The 17980-nt window shown below is 46.7% G+C and overlaps 1 protein-coding gene across 3 annotated transcripts in view; it reads right to left on the reverse strand.

The window, feature by feature from the left end:
- RGS20 (regulator of G protein signaling 20) overlaps positions 1–17980 on the reverse strand; it is a 45354-nt gene that overhangs the window by 17399 nt on the left and 9975 nt on the right. Inside the window, exon 2 of one of the 3 annotated variants that reach the window (XM_055704364.1) lies at positions 5088–5432. The exons of 1 other annotated variant lie outside the window; for it this stretch is intronic. In XM_055704364.1, the coding sequence (XP_055560339.1) occupies positions 5088–5432 (345 nt within the window). Of the gene's footprint in view, positions 1–3737; positions 4349–5087; positions 5433–17980 lie in introns of those variants that run through there. One more of the 3 variants, XM_055704365.1, reaches the window with a different exon arrangement.

Consider the following 17980-nt stretch of genomic DNA (forward strand, 5'->3'; position numbering starts at 1 on the left):
GCAGTTTATTGTCAACTGAAATATGAACGGGAAGCCTGATGCTCATGCTTCTTTCTCTTCATTGACAAATTTGACACACAGGCTTTCTGCATCAAGCAGTATACTATTTTAGATGGAGAATAATTGTAATATATGTTAATGAACTCACCCACACATATGCACACGCTTTAGGCAGTTACTGGATTGCCCACTTAGTGAGTTAAGAGCAAAAGCTCTTTGCAAGTGTTTTTGTGTTGTTGAAGATGTGGCATCTTGTAATGGGGTGACTGAGATGGTTGAGAATTTACAAAGGCAAGATGGAGGTTCGCAGAACGGAGACTGGCAGCCATGCAGAATAAAGCAGCTTCTTATGTCACTGCCGCGTCTGAGTCTGTCAAAAGCCTAAGTAGATGAAATTGCAAGAGAAAGTATCCTTCCATGAGTTTAAAAAAAAAATCTGGGATGCTTTTATGTAAAATGTGCAGAAATTGAGTGCCTTTACCTGTTTTATTTATTTTTCCAGAGGAGCAGCAGCTCAGAGGAGCTGGGTTCATCTATCCAGATTAAAGCATTGCTTTACATTTCAAAAGGAACGGCTGAAAGTGTATCACACCCACATAGTTCCAGGTAACGGTGCCTCCATCATGTCACCTGTAACTGAGGTGTTTTTCTACCAAGGGCTTAGATGTCTTCTGCTCCTTTTTCTTTGCTATTCAGTGCTGCACTATTTGGCTGCCAGACCAACCCGCTGTCTGCAAAAAACTTCCCACACTGAAGTCTTTCTCTGAGTAAAATCTGACTTTCTTGTTAAGAAACATAGTTACTTGGGGTTTCAGTGGGATTTTTGTGTGTTTCTTTTTAGAAGGATGCTCTATATCTCCTCTGGTAGTACTGTAAAGTAATTCCTTTGGATTTTACCACAAGAGACTTCACTGCAAACGTTACTCTAACGTGCAATTAGCAGGGTCACTCTCTGTCATTATTTCTCCTGTAATATGGGAAAGGCAAGAGATATTTTTTTTTTTACTGGTTGCATTGAAAAAGCAACAAAAGCAACCTGTTACTGCAGTCCTGCTGTTTATGTGGGTACTGTGACAGTGGAGCAGTACGAATGCCAGTATGGATGTAACTTCATTCCATGCTGAGTCCCTTCACAAACCAGGTCATTGCAAACTGCAATTAAGTTAAATCAGTGTCAAATCCTCCTCTGCACAGCACAGCACAGCCTGTCGGCATCCCTTGCCTCGTCTTCCGTGGCAGCTGGAGTCAGCCTCGCTGGATGTATGTCAGTTCACACTGGCTGATCAGCTCTCTCAGAAGCAAAAACAAACAAACAAAACCCCAGGCTTCTCCAGTGCTGGGAGTTTTACGGCTGCTTCAGCTCTGCTTTGGCTAGCTTTAATGTTAGAGGAAATATTTGCTTCTAGGTATTTTTATGCAGCTGGCTTAAAAAAAAAAATTAAAAAAATCCATTCATCCTAATATTTTACAAACCTCTTTACTATGCAAACAGTGAAACTGGTGCACATAGCAGATTACTCTGCTCACTCCCATCATCTCCTACTGGCGCTTGGTTGCATTGTGCTTAATTATGAATGGTCTCCAAAAAGCCCATTTTACTGTACTATGAAGTGACTCATAGCACACAGAACTGACAACTCACACTGGGTACTGGAGTCACATGGCGCTGTATTAGTCTGTGACTCATTTCATATTGTACTCGGTGCTGAGATCTGACTCATATCGAACTGTGTGCGGAGCTGACTGACATTGTACTGGTCTGAAAGCTGGTTTGAATTGGGATGACTCATGCTGGAGTGCATTAAACAGTGATTCACATACCGTTTCCTATTGATTCCGATTGTCGCGATTCACTTTGGATTGTACTACACTGGCATCTGGCTGCTTTGGTAGGGTAGGCACCGCGGTAGCTACCCTCTGCCTCAAGTTCAGCTGTGGTGCCAAATGGCGCCATGTCAGCTGGGAGGAGTATTACCAAAGTCAATTTAAAGCTGAAGTAAAGTCAGAATTTGGCTTAACGGACCGTCATTTTGGTCACAACGCTTTCTGGACTTCTTCACTTCACCTGGCTATGACAATTTTGAAACAAGCCTATAAACAGAAAGTTAAGAATCACGAGCTTCTAGCTAAGACTAGTCTTGCTCCTGAATGTGAGATCTCTGCGCTATTGCGAAGACCTGCTGCCTCCTTGGGATAACGTTTCCTAGTGATGAAAGATGGGATGATTTTTTATAAGCAACTAAGTATTGGTAGTTGCCTATGCCTCGGGTTCATCAACTTGTGACCTGGGTTCCAAGAGACACAGAAACCTTACACTGTGCAGATTCCTTCCTGGTACTTTAAGCTGAGCCCCTCAAGCATCACCACTCACTCCAAAAAATGTGCGCCGCTCTTCAAGGGACAGAGGTGTGTAACAGCCAAGGTGATGCTTCCACGATTAACCATTTGGGACCCAGAGTAAAGACATCAAAATAAGTATTAATGGTCGAGTAGATAAGTAAGTGAAGGGGAAATAAGGTAACTGCTCTCTCATCTTAAAATATTTTACAAAACCTAGTGCTAGTTTTACATTCATTTGGCTTCAACATGCTCTTAGTTTGGAAAGACATTCCTTATTTTAACCTGACCACAGCTAGTACTCAGCTGATAGTGATTTCGGTGCTTCATTGAATTGAACTAATGGTTACTGGTTTTTGGTTCTGTAGCAGACCCTTGGCGTAACCGGTGCCGCAGTACACAGCTCTGCGAAGTGCTGGATCTAATGCTGATGTTCTGTTTGCGCAACAGGTACAGAGGTACCAGGCAACTCCTCGCCATTATGTCATACTGCTGACACCATATGAAAAGTTTTGATCTTACGTTTTTCAACAGCAAAAGTGAAATAACGGAATGGTTACATCAAGTAATTCACACATATTAAATTACTGCAATTCTTACTGGCACACACAAGGATAATCTTATTTCACTTTCTGCAGTTGTGTCCACTTTCCATTACATGTTTTTTCGTACCTGCTGACGTTAACTAAAGGCAGAGCTCAGGAAGAGCTCTTTCTCGCACCTGGGGATGGGTGATGTGGCAGGCTGATACCGAAAGAGTACATGGAAGCGCTGCCTTGCTGCTACTCGTGTCTAACGTTGCAGGGGGCCGAGGGCCCCGAGAGTGGGCGCGCCGCGGGACTCCCGTCGCGGAGGGGTAGGGGGGATGGGGTCTCCAGCAGCACTCGGGGAGAGACGAAGAGGCCCCGGGCGCACGGCGGGAGCGGGGCCGGCACCCGCGCTGGGGCGAGGGGGGCAGCGCGGGGCACGGCGCGGCCCCGGGGCGCGGCGGCGGGTCTGAGCCCGCGGGGGCGGGTGCCTGCCCTCGGTGCCGGGGCAGCCGGCTGCCGGCTGGGCCCTGCGCTGGGGCCGCGCTGGGAGCGGCGCCGGGAGCCCGCGGGGAGGGACGGGGCGGTGCGAGCCCCGGCACTGGGCGCTCCCGGCTGGCGGCTCCCGGCACTCCGGGAGACCGGGGGAAGCGCCTTTCGCGCCGGGTCCCTCCGGCTCCTCCCGGGCAGGGCGGCCGCGGCCGCTCACCCGTCCCGACCGCGGGGTCCGCTGGCAGCGCCGCTCGTCCCGTCCCGTCCCGCTACACCCGGGGCGGCCCCACCGCGGCGCGGAGGTCGCGACTGCCAGCGACGAGCCCGGGGTGCGGGGCCGCAGTGCGCGGCGGCCGCCGGGCGGGACCGAGCGGTACTTACGGGGTCGGCGGCGGGGCCCCGCCGTGAGTCCTCGCCCGCTTCCCCTCCGGTAGAGGCGGGCTGGGCGCCCGGGGACGGCGGCTTGCCAGCCCCGCGCATGCGCCCGGCCCTCGCGGGCTCGTGTCACGGTGCCAGCCGCGGACGCGGGTGGGCTTCGCTCGCGGTGTCCGGAGCCGGGGGGGAGCGAGGCCGGCAGCCCGCGCTCCCCGCCCCCCTCCCGGCACGACGGGGAGGGCTGCCGCCGGGCCGCCCCCCGCGAGGCGAGCACCGGGGGCCGCTGCGGCTCAGGGGCGGTTCGCAACGGGACTAGCCGCCGCAGCGCCCGCACCGCGGCGGCGGGATGGGGAGGGCGCGGGGGGAGCCATGGGGCCGGCGCCGCAGGGAGGGATGCCGGAGCAACCGGCGTGCGAGCGTGTCTGCGCTCGGGGGAGGGGGTGGGAAGGGCCAGAGGAGGCGGCGGTGCCGCCGCGGGGCTCGGTACTGGTGCTTTAACGTTCATGGAAGCCTTAAATGAGAGCCGTGCTTATAAACCCGGGATTGGAGCACGTCTGCATTTTAAGTAACTGCAGGGATACATCTTCCCTCCTCCCCCAGCTGCCTCCTGTCCGCCTGCAGCGCACAGCTCGCCGCCGCCGGGCTCTCTCTGTCTCGTTCTCCCGTTTCAGCAGGGCACGATGTTACTGGCGGCTGCGGCGGCCGCCCGGCGCGGCCCCGGGGAAGGCGGGTGCCCGGCCCCGCCGAGCTCGGCCCTCGCTCCGCTCCTCCGGGGCGGCTCTCGCGGCAGCGCCCTGCGCAGCACCACCACGCTTTGGGGACTATCTCACCGATAAGGTCCCGCCACCGCGGCCCCCCGTGCAGTCCCAGACGCCGTTTGCCGGGAGGGCGCAGCGCGCCCGTCGGTGGGACATGGGTTAACGGGGCGGCTGGGGCTGGCTTCTGTCACCGCCGTCCCCGGGCAGAGCTACACGGTCTTCCCGTGAAACCTCGACTGATCTGGTGCATGAACGCCCTGCGCGTTCCCGGAGCCGGGCTCCCGGTTCCCGGGAGACCTGGCGGGCAGCCCTGCCGTCGGGGCTGCTCCCTTCCCGCCTGCGTACCGGGTGCGGAGCACGGCGGCCGCAGGACCGCCTTGCTGGAGCCAGCGGACCCGGGGAGCGATGGGGGTGGCAGGTGGGGAGCAGCGGGCATTGCCTGAGGAGCCCGGGGGTCTCACCGTGGGAGCTCACCCAGCGCCCCCGGCTCCCACGCCGCTGCCGGCTGAGGGCACGTGGGCGGACAGCGGCTTCCCCGGTGCGGGGAGGTGGGGGAGGAGGAGGAAAGGGCGGACGCGGCCCCACGAGCGGTACTCACAGCGCCGGGCGGCTCGGGGGCAGCGCGGGGCTGCGGCGACGCGGCTCCGTGGCACGCCGGGCATCTCCGGCGCTCCGGGGGGAGGCGGCTGGGCGGCGGCGGGGCTGGGGCCGGCGGCTCAGCCCAGCGGCCCCGCAGCAGGGCGGCGAGCGGGCAGCGGGCGGCCGCCCCGCTACCGGCCAGCAGCGCCGCTAAGCCCGCGGGGCCGAAGCGGGGCCCCGGGGCGTCTCGACGGGGCGCCGAGACGAAGCGCGGGCAGGGCCGGCGGGCGGGGAGCTGCGGCCGCAGGAAGGGGCTGGAGAGCAGAGCTGACAGCGGGGCGAGGGGCCCGGCAGGCCTCGGAGGCTGCGGCGTGCGGGGGAGGTGCGGGAGCCGGGGTGCGGGGCGGGGAGAGAGAGAGAGAGAGAAAAACACAAAATAAGCATTACCGGGGAGGGGGGAGCAGGCGGGCGCCCTGCATAGCCCAGCCCCGAGCGAAGCCCCTCCGCCGCACAGCTAACCTGAGGGGTGGCAGACTGGAACCCTCACCAGTCTGTCCCCGAGTGCTCGGGGCTGCTCCCTCCCCCTCCGCGAGCATGCTCTGCGTTTTTAACTTTTCTAAGGCGGCCCTTTAGGGTGAGAACTGAAGGAGACTTCTTGTACCGAGCCAAGTGCCCCGCTGGGGTTCAGGGCCGGCCCTGGTGCCAGAGGAGCAGGGGGACGAGGCTGGCCGCTTACACGGTACACGCAAAGAGCACACCCAGCAAAGCCCCGGGCACAAATCCGGCCGCGCTCGGCGGGAGGCGCCGCCCTGCCCTGTCCAGGGTCCTGAAACGGCCCCGCCGCGGCTCGGGGGCGGCCGCGAGCGCAGCCAGCTCCGCTCTGCAAGCGGCAGCGCGGCACGGCCTTCCCCTTCCTTGCCGAGTGCCATTGTCCTAGAGAGAGGAAGCCACCTTACCAGAGCATGAGCCCGGAATAGGAATAGACAGAAATCACTGCCTTTCGGGCTCTGCCTCTGTTTCCCCTAGCCACGATTTTCACCTGTTTCTCTTCAGGGCTCCATCTTCTCATCAGAACCCATCCCTTCCTGAAACATCTTCCCCATTTCTGGCCTACAGCCATTCTTTTGACATCAAGAAGACAGAGAGGAGTTTAAGTCTGCACAGTGTGAAGAAAGCCCTTCCCACAGAGGTGGCACTGCCCTTGAAGACCAAAGCTATTGCTGCTGCAATAGGAGAAGGTGCTGTGGTGCCATTTGTGCCAGGGGAAAGTGCTCATTAAAGCTGAGACCCGTGAGGAAAGCTGCCATTCCTGCACATAAGGAAAGCTTGCTGTTGCCTAGCAGCAGAGTTCCCCTAGGTCTCTTCAGGGAGGTGGACCGGATGGAAGCTGGACAATGTTTCCAGGAGAGTGGAAAAAATAGAAAGGCTGATTCCTACCCCACACCCCCACTTAGTAGCTCTCCTGCCCAGCGGCAAGGAGCCCATCTGCAGATCTCTGCCCTTTTGGTCATGGCACAAAGCACACGACTGGGATGTTAAATAGGCTTTTGTGCCAAATTGCAACTGTCAAGGCTCAGGCAGGACTATGGAGGTATTCTAGGCTTGACAATTAGGATCAAGTGATACTGCCTCAGTCCTTGGCAGAGAAAAGGGAAGAAAGTCTCAGCAAGTGTACCAAGGTGGTTCTAAGACCAAGATCACAACACCTGTTAACACCACTGGCTTTTGAATCCAGCTCCTAGTCACTCTGTCAGGAAGGGCAGTCATTTCTGTCCAGTGAGTGGATGTGATTCCCCTAAGCCCTCTCCAGACTATGGACCCAGGTCACCTTCTAAATCTTCGCATGTTCAAGTTTAAGTTCACATAACAAGCTCAGATTTAAAATGCTGGCATAGTGTAACCCCTTTGGAAGGTATGGTCTTGCTCCATCCTTTGCATTTCTGTCAGGAGGGTCATGATCAACTAATACCTTATCTTAAAGACAGCTATTTTTTCAACATCAATGATGCACAGTGATAGTGCATCATATTGTGTAAAAAAGATGGTACTCATGCTCCCCAGCATGAATGGTATTAGACAAACAAAGCCACCTAAGCTGAGTGTCTTCCAGTGCTTGGTGTTTGCAGATAAATCTATCTAGCTCTGCAGGTAGGTACATCTGCATCACTGCATATGTACACAACCACCTACATTCCAAAACAGCTGAGAGGCTTGGAGGCCTAAAGTCCTCTCCAAATTGATAAAATAAGCACCACCTTCTCCCTGAATAACGGATGCAGGCTGATGTCCAGATGCTTAAGACAGAACTGCAAGTGCTTGGACTTCATTGAAATGGGGTTTAAAGTTGAGGGACTTTAAGAGCTGAAAGACTCATATTGAACCCCTTTGCCTAAAAGGAATCTGAGCACACTTTTCTCATCTGTGAAAGAAAATTCCCTCTGTCATCAGAGTAGCTTGTTGGTGACCTTGCTCTTAGTCCCCACCACTGCCCTACTTTGTACAGGTTAATTCAACTTCACTAGGACAGAAAAGTCAAATATGAACATCCTGACAATCTAGTTAGGCATGGGAGTATTGGGCCTGGGTCTTGCTTCTGTTTCAAAAAACATGTATGGAAAACAGTTTACATTTAATAAAATTATGCTATATAGTGGCCCCTTTGTTTGTAATATACAAGGTAAACATTAATTCAGGGCTCAATTTCAATATTGATATTAGCTACTAGTATATAAGGCATTAGAAAAAAAAATCCTTTTACTAGACCTTCCTGAACATTTTGCATTAAGTCTGCGTAAGTTATTGATGAACTTTTAGAAGTGAAATCTATCCATCATGCCATGGTTGTTTGTTTTTTTTTTTTTATTCTGCACCAGAAAGGAATAGGGCACCCTTGCTGTTTAATGTTGTCCCTTTGTACATTTCTTAGACTCCGGCCTCTCTCTTTCTGGAGACATGTCTAGTTAATGTGCTTTCATAATTTTGCCTTTGTGGGAATGAAGAAACCTGTCATTGTTATTATTACCAAAAAATTGTATGGCACATTTGTTATTTTGTTCTCATTGAAAACGTTAAGAACAGGTTATAAGAAAGGTAATAGAGTATCTGTATTTTAATAACATAATATTCCAACATTCTTTCAGTCACACTTCAATGGCTGAAAATGCATATATTAGCTCTTTTGGGACCTGGCTTGCTTTAAGGTGTTAGGACACATTGCTGGGCCTCATACCTGAACTTCTGCTCCTTGCCCCAGGAGAGGTAGAGTAGCTTACAGGTACTACTAGTCTATTTTAGTGTTTCCTGCTCACTTCAATTGTTAAATAGAGAGTTTCTAGACCATTGAATGGAGCTGATTCATAGTGAATTAGGGAGCAATTCAAACAGAAAGTAATAAGCCATTTTTGACTATTTTCATTCACATGAAAGTGCACTTGTTACAAATCACTTTGAAGACTGATAGGCTTTTCTGGGAGAGGAGATCTTTTCAGAAGTAAAATGAGTTTCCAGGGACTTTAGTTGAAGTTCAATTTTTTTAATATACCAGCAGTATTCTAGCATTTGCTTTATCTTATTCCTTAATAAAAACTTGAAAGGAAAATAAGTATGTATTTTTAAAACACGCATTTTAAGTAACCATATTTTGAAGTGAACATAATGCCAGTGATATTATGGGAAACAGCACTGCTGAACTTTTAGATATTTCTATACTTTCAACACCAGTTTCTTACAGATACAAGTAGTTTTTCTTAATGGATCTGTTAGTAATTGGTTTCCAATAGAAGATGTAGGTTCAATGTTGAGGGAAGGCAGAATAAATTGGAGTCTTCAAATACGTAAAACTAATCATAGAACTGCACAGGTCCACAGAGCATTTACCAACTTGTCCCACATGTAGGGATGGCTGTTTGTACTTGATTTTTCATCAGCATCAATAGCAATGTGTTAATTTGTCAGTAGAATTTATTTTGTGTAAGCCCAAGTGTGAAAGTCACACTGGGAAGTTCCTCCCAATGCCACATCATTCACACTGTCAAAATGGAACTGTGCAGCAGCACATACGCAGTGCATAGGGTTCCTCTTAGCCTTTTGCTGGAGGATTAAGGTTCTTCAGGGTCTTATGCCAAAACCTGTGATTGCATTATGTTAGGACTAATGCTTGAAGAATTATCATGAGCCTTGGCTTAGATCTCAGTGCAGCTAGAATTCTTTGCTATTGATGGCTCTGCTTAGTACTTTGCTAATTATTTCAGCACTGTAAGGTTATTTTCTAGGGTGATGCACTTTCTCAGAGTTGGCCAATTCCAGATGTATGTTCTGCCAAAACTCTCAGCTTCAATATTTATATCAGTCAATCTGTATTCTGAAGTCTCAGGAAGTCTGGAAATTAGCCTCTGCTGTCACCACTGACAACCCTGTTTCTTTTCCGCTCCTACATATCCCATCTTTGTTTCTTCTAAGGAAGAAGCTTAAAGAGAAATAAACTTTGAGATGGAATTAAATATTAGAAATAAAGAGATGTTTTCCAGTAATAGGACTGAATGCTGGGTTTCAGAGCATCAGTCAGCTCTGTGATGGCTCTGCTACCCATTCTGGCCCCAGTCCAGCTGACAGGCACCGTGGGGTTTGTAAGCCCTCAAAGTTCTGTGGCACAACTCATGTGCTTAAAATCCTTGGTGACTCAGAGTTTCTGGCAGATTGAAAGACTACCTAGGAAGCTGGTGGCTTGGACAAAGAGAGTCTAATTACAAATTGCAATACGACACATACAAAAAATTTAAATCTTTGCTGAAGTACGACTGCAGGAAGAAACTATGTCATTCATTTCCTTTGCCGTGTTTGACAAACTGATGCCTCACTGTATTCTGTCTGACCCTCTCACATTATGCATGTCAATAACTAAAAAATAATGCTAGCTACATCTTTATAAATCACAAGGTTAACATACATCTCTAGTTCTATTTTGCCCATAAACCTTTGAATTATTTGGAATCATTAAAAACCCTTACAGGTTTGGTTTGATTAAAAAAAAAAGTTCTCCCATCACAGCAACGTTCTGTCAGTGTATGTCCTGATGACATCCTAGAACCTGTACCAAAGATCTGGGCAAAATGTTGACCAGAAAAAGATTCTTCTACATCTTAAAAACTGAGAGTTAAGGAAGCTGCTCAGTAAGTCATTACACACTTCCAGAAGGTGTCAGTGTGCACCTACAATTTGACTGGGGAACCTCAACAGTTGAGGATTCGTGCCAAAGCACGATTCCTTCTTGTGCTATTAGAGGTCCTTTTCTCTGCCCACAATGGAAATTAAATGAGCTAAAACTGGACACAAATATTTTCCTTTTTTCATGATTAGAAAAGGAAAAATATCTCCATAGTATCAATGTCACTCAAGAAGTACCTGTCCAACCATGGCCTGCAAGAGTATTCCTGATATTCTGGGTCACACAATGTAATTATTACACAGGATTCTTGCCACACAGATACTCAGCAAGCAATGGATATAATTAAAGAATAATCTAAAACTGACATGACTGCAATTTTTAGGTCTAGAAAGTAGCTTTTAGTCACATTCCAGAGTGATTCAGAAAGGAAGATTGATGGGGCAATTTGGAACCAATGTTCCTGAACAGCTTGAGGTTTCAGAGTAGTTCAAAGTGAGTCTGAAAGCCCAGTTGCACAACGTGGCTGCACAATAATATTCCAGTTGACAAGATTCATGAGGAAGCCACTATCACTTCTGCCATTGACTTTTCATCAGATTTTGGACCTTAGAAAACCTGGAGGAACTGGGGGAATTGCGCAGCCATGTTAAAAGGCTGATGGGAGAAAAATGTACTCATAGAATGGGGCAGAGAACACAAAAAGAGATCACAGCTAAAATACACCATAATTCCATTGAAGAACAAAAGAATAAAGAGCAGGCAATGAGAGACTGCTAAAGAGTATGAGGTTAAAAACCCCCAGTATCAGGAACGAGAACATTCTAGGCTAATAGATGCTGGCATAAAAAGCAAACTACTTGCTTCATTGCAGACTAGTTTGAGGTATTAACCAGGAGTGTTTCTCTAACATCTTAAAAAGACCTTTGAATGACAATGGGAGGAAGGGGAGCTGATCTGTATAGAATGATGGCGAGGAGAAGGTATGAAAATTTTTAGGAAATGGGAAAACTTCAGGTGATACTTATCTCAGTGTACTAAGGTATCGATGGTACTGAACAAGTACTGATTTAGAGAGGTTAAGTTATCCTTGTTTTGCATTTGCAGATACCACTGCAGAAGTGATTGGAAAGGCCTGGGGCTTCCTTGTGGAATCTCTTACTAATCTTTCCTTCCTGGATGCCTTATGCAATTTTACCCATATAGGAGTGTATGCCTGGATTAGAGAGGCTGTGACTGCAGACAGTACAAATTACAGGTTGAATGTCATGCTTGCTTTGGGCTTAGGAGCAGACTTACAAATGGTACCTGTGGTGCCAAGGGAGACCTGGAAACCAATACAGAGTTACAGGTTACAGATACAGAGGACCTCAAGGAAAAAAAAAACCAACAAACCAGGGGGTGGAAAAAAACACCTCAGAAGAACACTGAGTTCTTCTGAAGTTGGTGAAGGCACTTGATGTATTCCTGTGAAACTGCATTTCTCCTGTCTGATGCTCAGAGAGACAGACACTCTTCTGCAGGCTGGACCTTTTCCTCCGGCCACTCTGGGGCTGTCTGTCATGTTTCCCTGCCTTTGGAAATATGCCGCACTTTGCTGTGGATTCTCAGAAGGTCCTGAGAGAGAGAGAGCAGCAGTCCAGAGGGGTAGAAATTTGGACAAACCTGTTTTTATATCCCATCTTTATGCATCATTTTTCAAAACAACTCATTAACAGACCACACTTATGGTGGTTTCCCTGTTACACCACTGCTTTGAAAGACTGCATCTTCCTCCTGGGTGGACAAAAATGTTCCTCCCAACCTCCTTTCTGCATGCATTTCAAATCTACCTTCCGACCTAATACAGAAAAGACAAAGTGAGACTGAAATTTTCCTGTCTGCAATAGTCCATGTTTTTTTCTCTGATCTGTAACACCTTTAACTTATTTATCCTAATGATTTGGAAAGGCTGGTAAGAACCCAGTAGAGTTTGGCTTTTCTTTCTGTTTAAAAGATGTCTGGCTTAGAATCCAGTATGATACTTGAGAGAGCACAGGTTTTTTATGAGTCTGAAACAATTTTATAGTCTGAGCATACCACTGTTGGTCAGGTAAATCATTCAAGCAGATGCTGTTCTTGTACGTACATGAAGCGCATGCATTTATCTGTGCAGGGTCTATATGAACAGAATAAACAATGCACAAAGATGGCTATTCTGTCTAGCAGAAAAAAATAGTAACCATCTTTCAAAATCAAAAATTTCAGTGAACATGAAGAAATTCTAGTTTGAAGAAACATCCCTGGCATTTAAGACTGACTTACTGTATCAGTCTTCTGATTGGAAAGCTATCTGACTATTCCATGCCAAACTGTCTAGAAGGTCTGTATGTAAGTAGAAACACCCTTTTACCTTATTTAGAGCCCATATTAAATATAGAGGTTATAGATGTCCCATTTATTGACATGATATGCAGAATTCTGGGTAACATAGATCAGTAAATGGAACAAGAGTTTGCAAAAGAAAAAAATAGGACAAAGGGACAGAGATGAGCAACTCTGCCACTTCTCTGGTGCAGTCTGAGAACCTGCGTGAATCTGAGCACAAGTAACCACAAGGCAAAAAGGGTGCAAGTGGCAAAGGTTATTTGGGATACTAAACTCCAGGATTGGCAAGGAATCCCTAAAAGGAGATACTCTTCCCCAAAGACATCCCTCCTAGAAGAATGCTTGTGCTTAAACAAATCAGTTTGGTAATAAAAAGAGAAGACCATGGATTTTACAAACTCAGGCACTGCAGTGCAAGAAAATTAATACTTTAAAATATTATAATCCTCCTACCTCTCATAATAAATGAAAGTCATTATGCACTTCAAGAACAAATACTTATCTTTTACTGGTCTAAGTCTGATCTACTGTTTTTGCTCTTGACTACCCTCAAAGGAAACAATGAAGCTGACAGAACATTAAGAACAGTTTTCTCCTTTATTGAGTCCTAAAGTAAATCACACAAGATGTCACAGGAAAAGTCACAGCTACTTCCTGAAATTAGGCTGTGTTCACAAAGGGAACTGAATGAATAATGGAAGTTGAGCCTCTCCTCTTTTTCTGTATGAATTTCTCAGCCTACACCTGTCATCTCTAGATTCCCGAGAATATTTTTCATCCTTCTTGTAGGCATAAATAAGCACTTGCAACAGTGAACCAGGAAAAGTGATCTGACATTTCCTAAGATCATTGGCTACTGCTTCATTGGACAGCATCACTGGGCAGCTCCTGGTTTGCTGCAGTCTGTTCTTACCTTAAGATGTGATATGGTATTTTAGATTTGCTTTATTTTGAGAATAACACCAAAGGTACAATATTGAGGACAATTAGCCTTCTGAGCTGTTTCCAACCATATCTGGTGGTAGTCCGAGGATCTGTTAAGTTAAAGATCTCAACATTGAAGTTTCTGAAAGTTTCATTGGAATCAGGACCCAGCACAGGGATGGGCTGTGGGAAAGGCCAGGCCTTCTCAGATATCATAATCAGTAGTAATCAGGCACAGACCCACTGTGATCCAGGCTTCACCAGTTCACCTACTCACCGATCCCTGCCATTTCCCAAGTATTACCCTTCAGCATACTTTTGGATGTGGCTGATGGAAAAATAACATTCTGCCTGCCTCAGCATTAAGTTTTAATGCTTGTGTTGAAACATACAGTTACTTACATTGTACATAAACAAGGTGCTTTCATCCCGTGCGGCCTCCGGGAGAAGAGTCTGTGGGATGGTATCTCACTTGCATTTCCTGGCTTGGCAGAGGTTTGGCTTTGACGAGTTCTCAGGAGGATGCACCTAGCAACCTGAAGCTGGGCTTCAAAATTAAGATATTTGCAGTAGGATATTCTGATCTCTTTTTGCATCTTTCTTTTGACAGGATGAAGCTGATTTATGAAGACATGCCAATGAATGGGAGTAAAAAACTGTCCTGTTATTGCACAGAAGGGACCAGCAAAATGTAGGACTGAGTAAGCATTAACTGGCTTGCAAAACAATTTATTTTCCACTAGAGTCTTTGAATTTTGTGTGGAAAGATATTGCTGTGAAAAAGCATGTATTGATTCCTGAGTTTTGTTGTTTTGCAGCATTTATGGGAAATGCATGTCATGTGGCACGCACTGTATACAAACAGGCAAGAGGAAGGAGTAAATTACCCTTCATGTTCACTACATATACAGCAAGGAGTAGTGGGTTTAAACGGCAGACAGATATTTCAGTTAAATACGGGTTTTCAATGGTAGGGTGGTGAAGCACTGGATCTGACTGCCTAGACTGGAAAGTCTGTGTTAGTAAGGTTTTAAAGAGCAGGCAAGGTAAACCCATGCCAGGAAGGGCTTGAGGATGGTTGCTCAGATGACACTTTCAAGCTCCCATCCAGAACTCCCTTTGATGATACTACACCCCACATGATTCTCCTGGTCACTGGAAGGATTTGCTAATTAGGCTGGACTGGCCAATACCTACAACCTGGCACTCAAATCCCTGAGAAATCTGAGCTGAAAAAAACCCCCACACCACAATTCCTCTTTCACTTGGACGTGAGGTGTATTGGAAATAAAGCAGAGTGTGATGGGAACACTATGCTCAGGTGATCTCTACAACATGATGGCCTCTAGGAGAAGCCATAAATGACAGCAACATCAGCTGTATTATGTCTTAGCATTCTGGGGCTTGTAATGCACAATGGTACTTCATTTTACTGAAGATCATCTACTTTCATCAGTCTGGGTGTGAGAGACCTATCAGGAAATAAAGATCAATTCCTCCTGACTCACAGACACCCAAACTAGATGTCTTAAGGCAGCCTCCATGGTCTTCCAGAGAAATGTTGCTTTTCCCCAGTATCCTTTAGATAAACAGTTGATTCTTGCTGATGGAAGGATATCCTAAATTACTACATTTGTAAATCTAAAGTTACCCATATCTCAAATTACTTGATTTAGATTTAGGCTGGGTGGGTTATTTATCAATCAGTGTGACATTTTATTGCACTTAAAGAAGGTCATCTTATATTAATGAAAGCAGTCTCTGTAATTCAGGTCAGTCTAGGATTGTTTTGCTGGAAAATTTCTGGAACTAATGTAAAAACAGTTTATATTTTGAATTTTGTATTCATTAAGTTCTTTCTGACAGTAATACCCTAATCAGCCCAGGATTCTACATTTTTCCATTTCAAAGGTACACAGCTAAAAAGGAAATTGTAGGACTATTTCAAAGGTAAAATATGTAAATCACTAAATTAGAAAAATACATGATTGCAAATTAGTACAAATTATCTCTGAGGGCTAGAAAATTTGCACACTATTAATATGCAAGTAATCCATCCATTAATATGTAGTACATTATTATTTTGACAACTTCTACAAAAGAAAGCCCTCTGCTGTCTGCACAGCTATTATTTGCTTATAGACAACTCTGAGCAATACAGCTAGCTAGTCTCAGAACTGTGTTTCTGGATGCAAGAAAATATATTTTATGAATTAAAAAATATTATGCCATGTAATTACAGAACAGTTTAAAAAGACAGACATGTGAAGAGCTCTGTTTCACAGAATAGTTGAGGTTGGAAGGCAGAATCTGCAGATCGTCTAGTGTAACCTTCTGCTCTCAGGCTTCCTAGGACCATGCTGAGCAGGGTTTGAATACCTCCAAGGATGGAGACTTCAGAACCTCTCTGGGCACTGTCCCACTATTCAACCCACCCTCTCCCAATAAAAAAAAAAAAACACACCACCAACTTTCTGCCTGATAGAATAATTCCTGCATAACCCACATTCATCTGTTCTTACATTTATGTAAGATGCTAAAGATTAAAACATTTTTGAAAGGAGTTATATTTAATGGTTTGAGCTGCCTTTAGCAGACTAGTATATTATATATTCAGAGGAGATACAGGGAGAAGAAAATCCCCAAACCAAACATGAAAGATATCTGCAAGGCTGCCCAGGGGTAGCAAGCAAGTGGTAAAAACTAGTCCTATCCATGGATACTAGCAAAGCCAGTGGCTTGTTGCGTGTCTTCAGGACTAGGCCTGCTAAAGGGTACCCTATGCACAGCACATTGTGCTCCTCCATGGCTCCCAGAAAGACCCACAGAACTCAAGTAGATACCAGTGCCTGCTCCCTCATCTTGCATGGACAGAGCTGGTATCTAAACATGCCATCCAAAAAATGACACCACACTGCATGGGGAGCTGCATCACAGGAACAAATGAAAGTCCCAATTGCAGAAAAGAGTGTTCATGTGTCTCTTTCAAAGGAAATTACAGGACTGATTTGGCTCTGTACATGCATTAGCCTTCATTTGGGAGCCACAGCCCCAGATATGGCCAGCTCCCACCGCCAGACCTACATATCTGAGTGATGCTATTAGCATATTTGCTGGAGAGACAGGACATACAGCCTTAGATCCTTCCTCCGCTCTGAATTTGCATGGGTTGATCTCCTAGACTGGTGGCCTAGCTGCTGGAGGCTGTCTGTCAGCCTCAGAATGCCCTCCCTGGCTCAGACCCTGCTAACCAGAAGGGCAATGAGAATGACGTTCCAACCTAGCTGCAAAAGACCTCCCTGTGGATTTTGGTCTGGGCCAACTACCTGTTAAAAAAAATGGAAATATTTCTTATTGAATCTCAGACCCTTGTGTGATAAGTGCCTTGAACACAGTAAAGCGTCACCACTCCTATACAAGGAATATTGAATTATACAACAAAAAATTTCAACACAAGGGAAGGAAGGGACCCCTGCTATCCTTCTCACAGACACACTGTACTAAGTGGTTAGGTGATCCTTCTGGTGCATGTGGTTTCAAGTCACTTCAGGGGAAGTTTTTGAACCTGGACTTCCCATAACCTGGGCAACAGCTGTAAGTGTTAGGCTGTCAAATGAGAAAGCAGTCCTCTGTCCTGTGTCAGGACAAGGAGGCTAATTTCAGGAGCACATTTGGGTCCATGATTCACAAATTAAAGGAGAGGCCTATCTCTAATGTCATTGCTCATGGTAGCTCATTGAATCCTATCCTACATACTCAGCTATGCTTATACATATGCAATACAGACCCTACATGGGCTCTGGGGGACACAAGCACACCAAAATCCTGCATGCAGTGATGTAGATCACAGGGATGACCACAGCCTTTAGTGAATAATGCTGGGTTTAGCTATGAGAGTAATTATTTAATTGCTATCAATGTTTATTTTGGATTCTCATCCTATATTTTTTACTTCCTCAGCCAATACAGAAAACTGTAGGAGCTTTACCCAGCTAGCAGATTTGGACCATGATAAACATAAATCATTCAAAGATGAAATGTTTTTCCATAGTTACAAGTACTATAGTTAACAGACCTCCCACTTCAGATGACCAGATGGAAGGGAGGATTCTAACCCCCCAGATGAGTAGTACAGTCTTTTTCATAGCATGGATGCCCTGACTCCAATAAGTGCTAAAAACCTGGGTATGAAGCAACTGTGAAATATTGCTTCCTGTGCCCCAAGAGTACTTTGTGACTTCTGAAAGCAGCAATTAATGAAACAAGTTTTTCCTTGGAGGAATTTTCTTGCAAACAAGAGAAACCACTTCCAGTTTCTGCCTGACCCCTCTTGCAAGGTTGGGTGCTGACAGGCCTTAATCCTCCTAATAGGTCTGCTGACAAGATGTGCACCAGTATTTTGCTGGACACTGCAAGTCTCAGAAGGATTTATACTTTATGGTTGATAGTCTAGAAATATG

This window comes from Falco cherrug, chromosome 3 (genome assembly GCF_023634085.1).
Source record: "Falco cherrug isolate bFalChe1 chromosome 3, bFalChe1.pri, whole genome shotgun sequence".
Taxonomy (NCBI): domain Eukaryota; kingdom Metazoa; phylum Chordata; class Aves; order Falconiformes; family Falconidae; genus Falco; species Falco cherrug.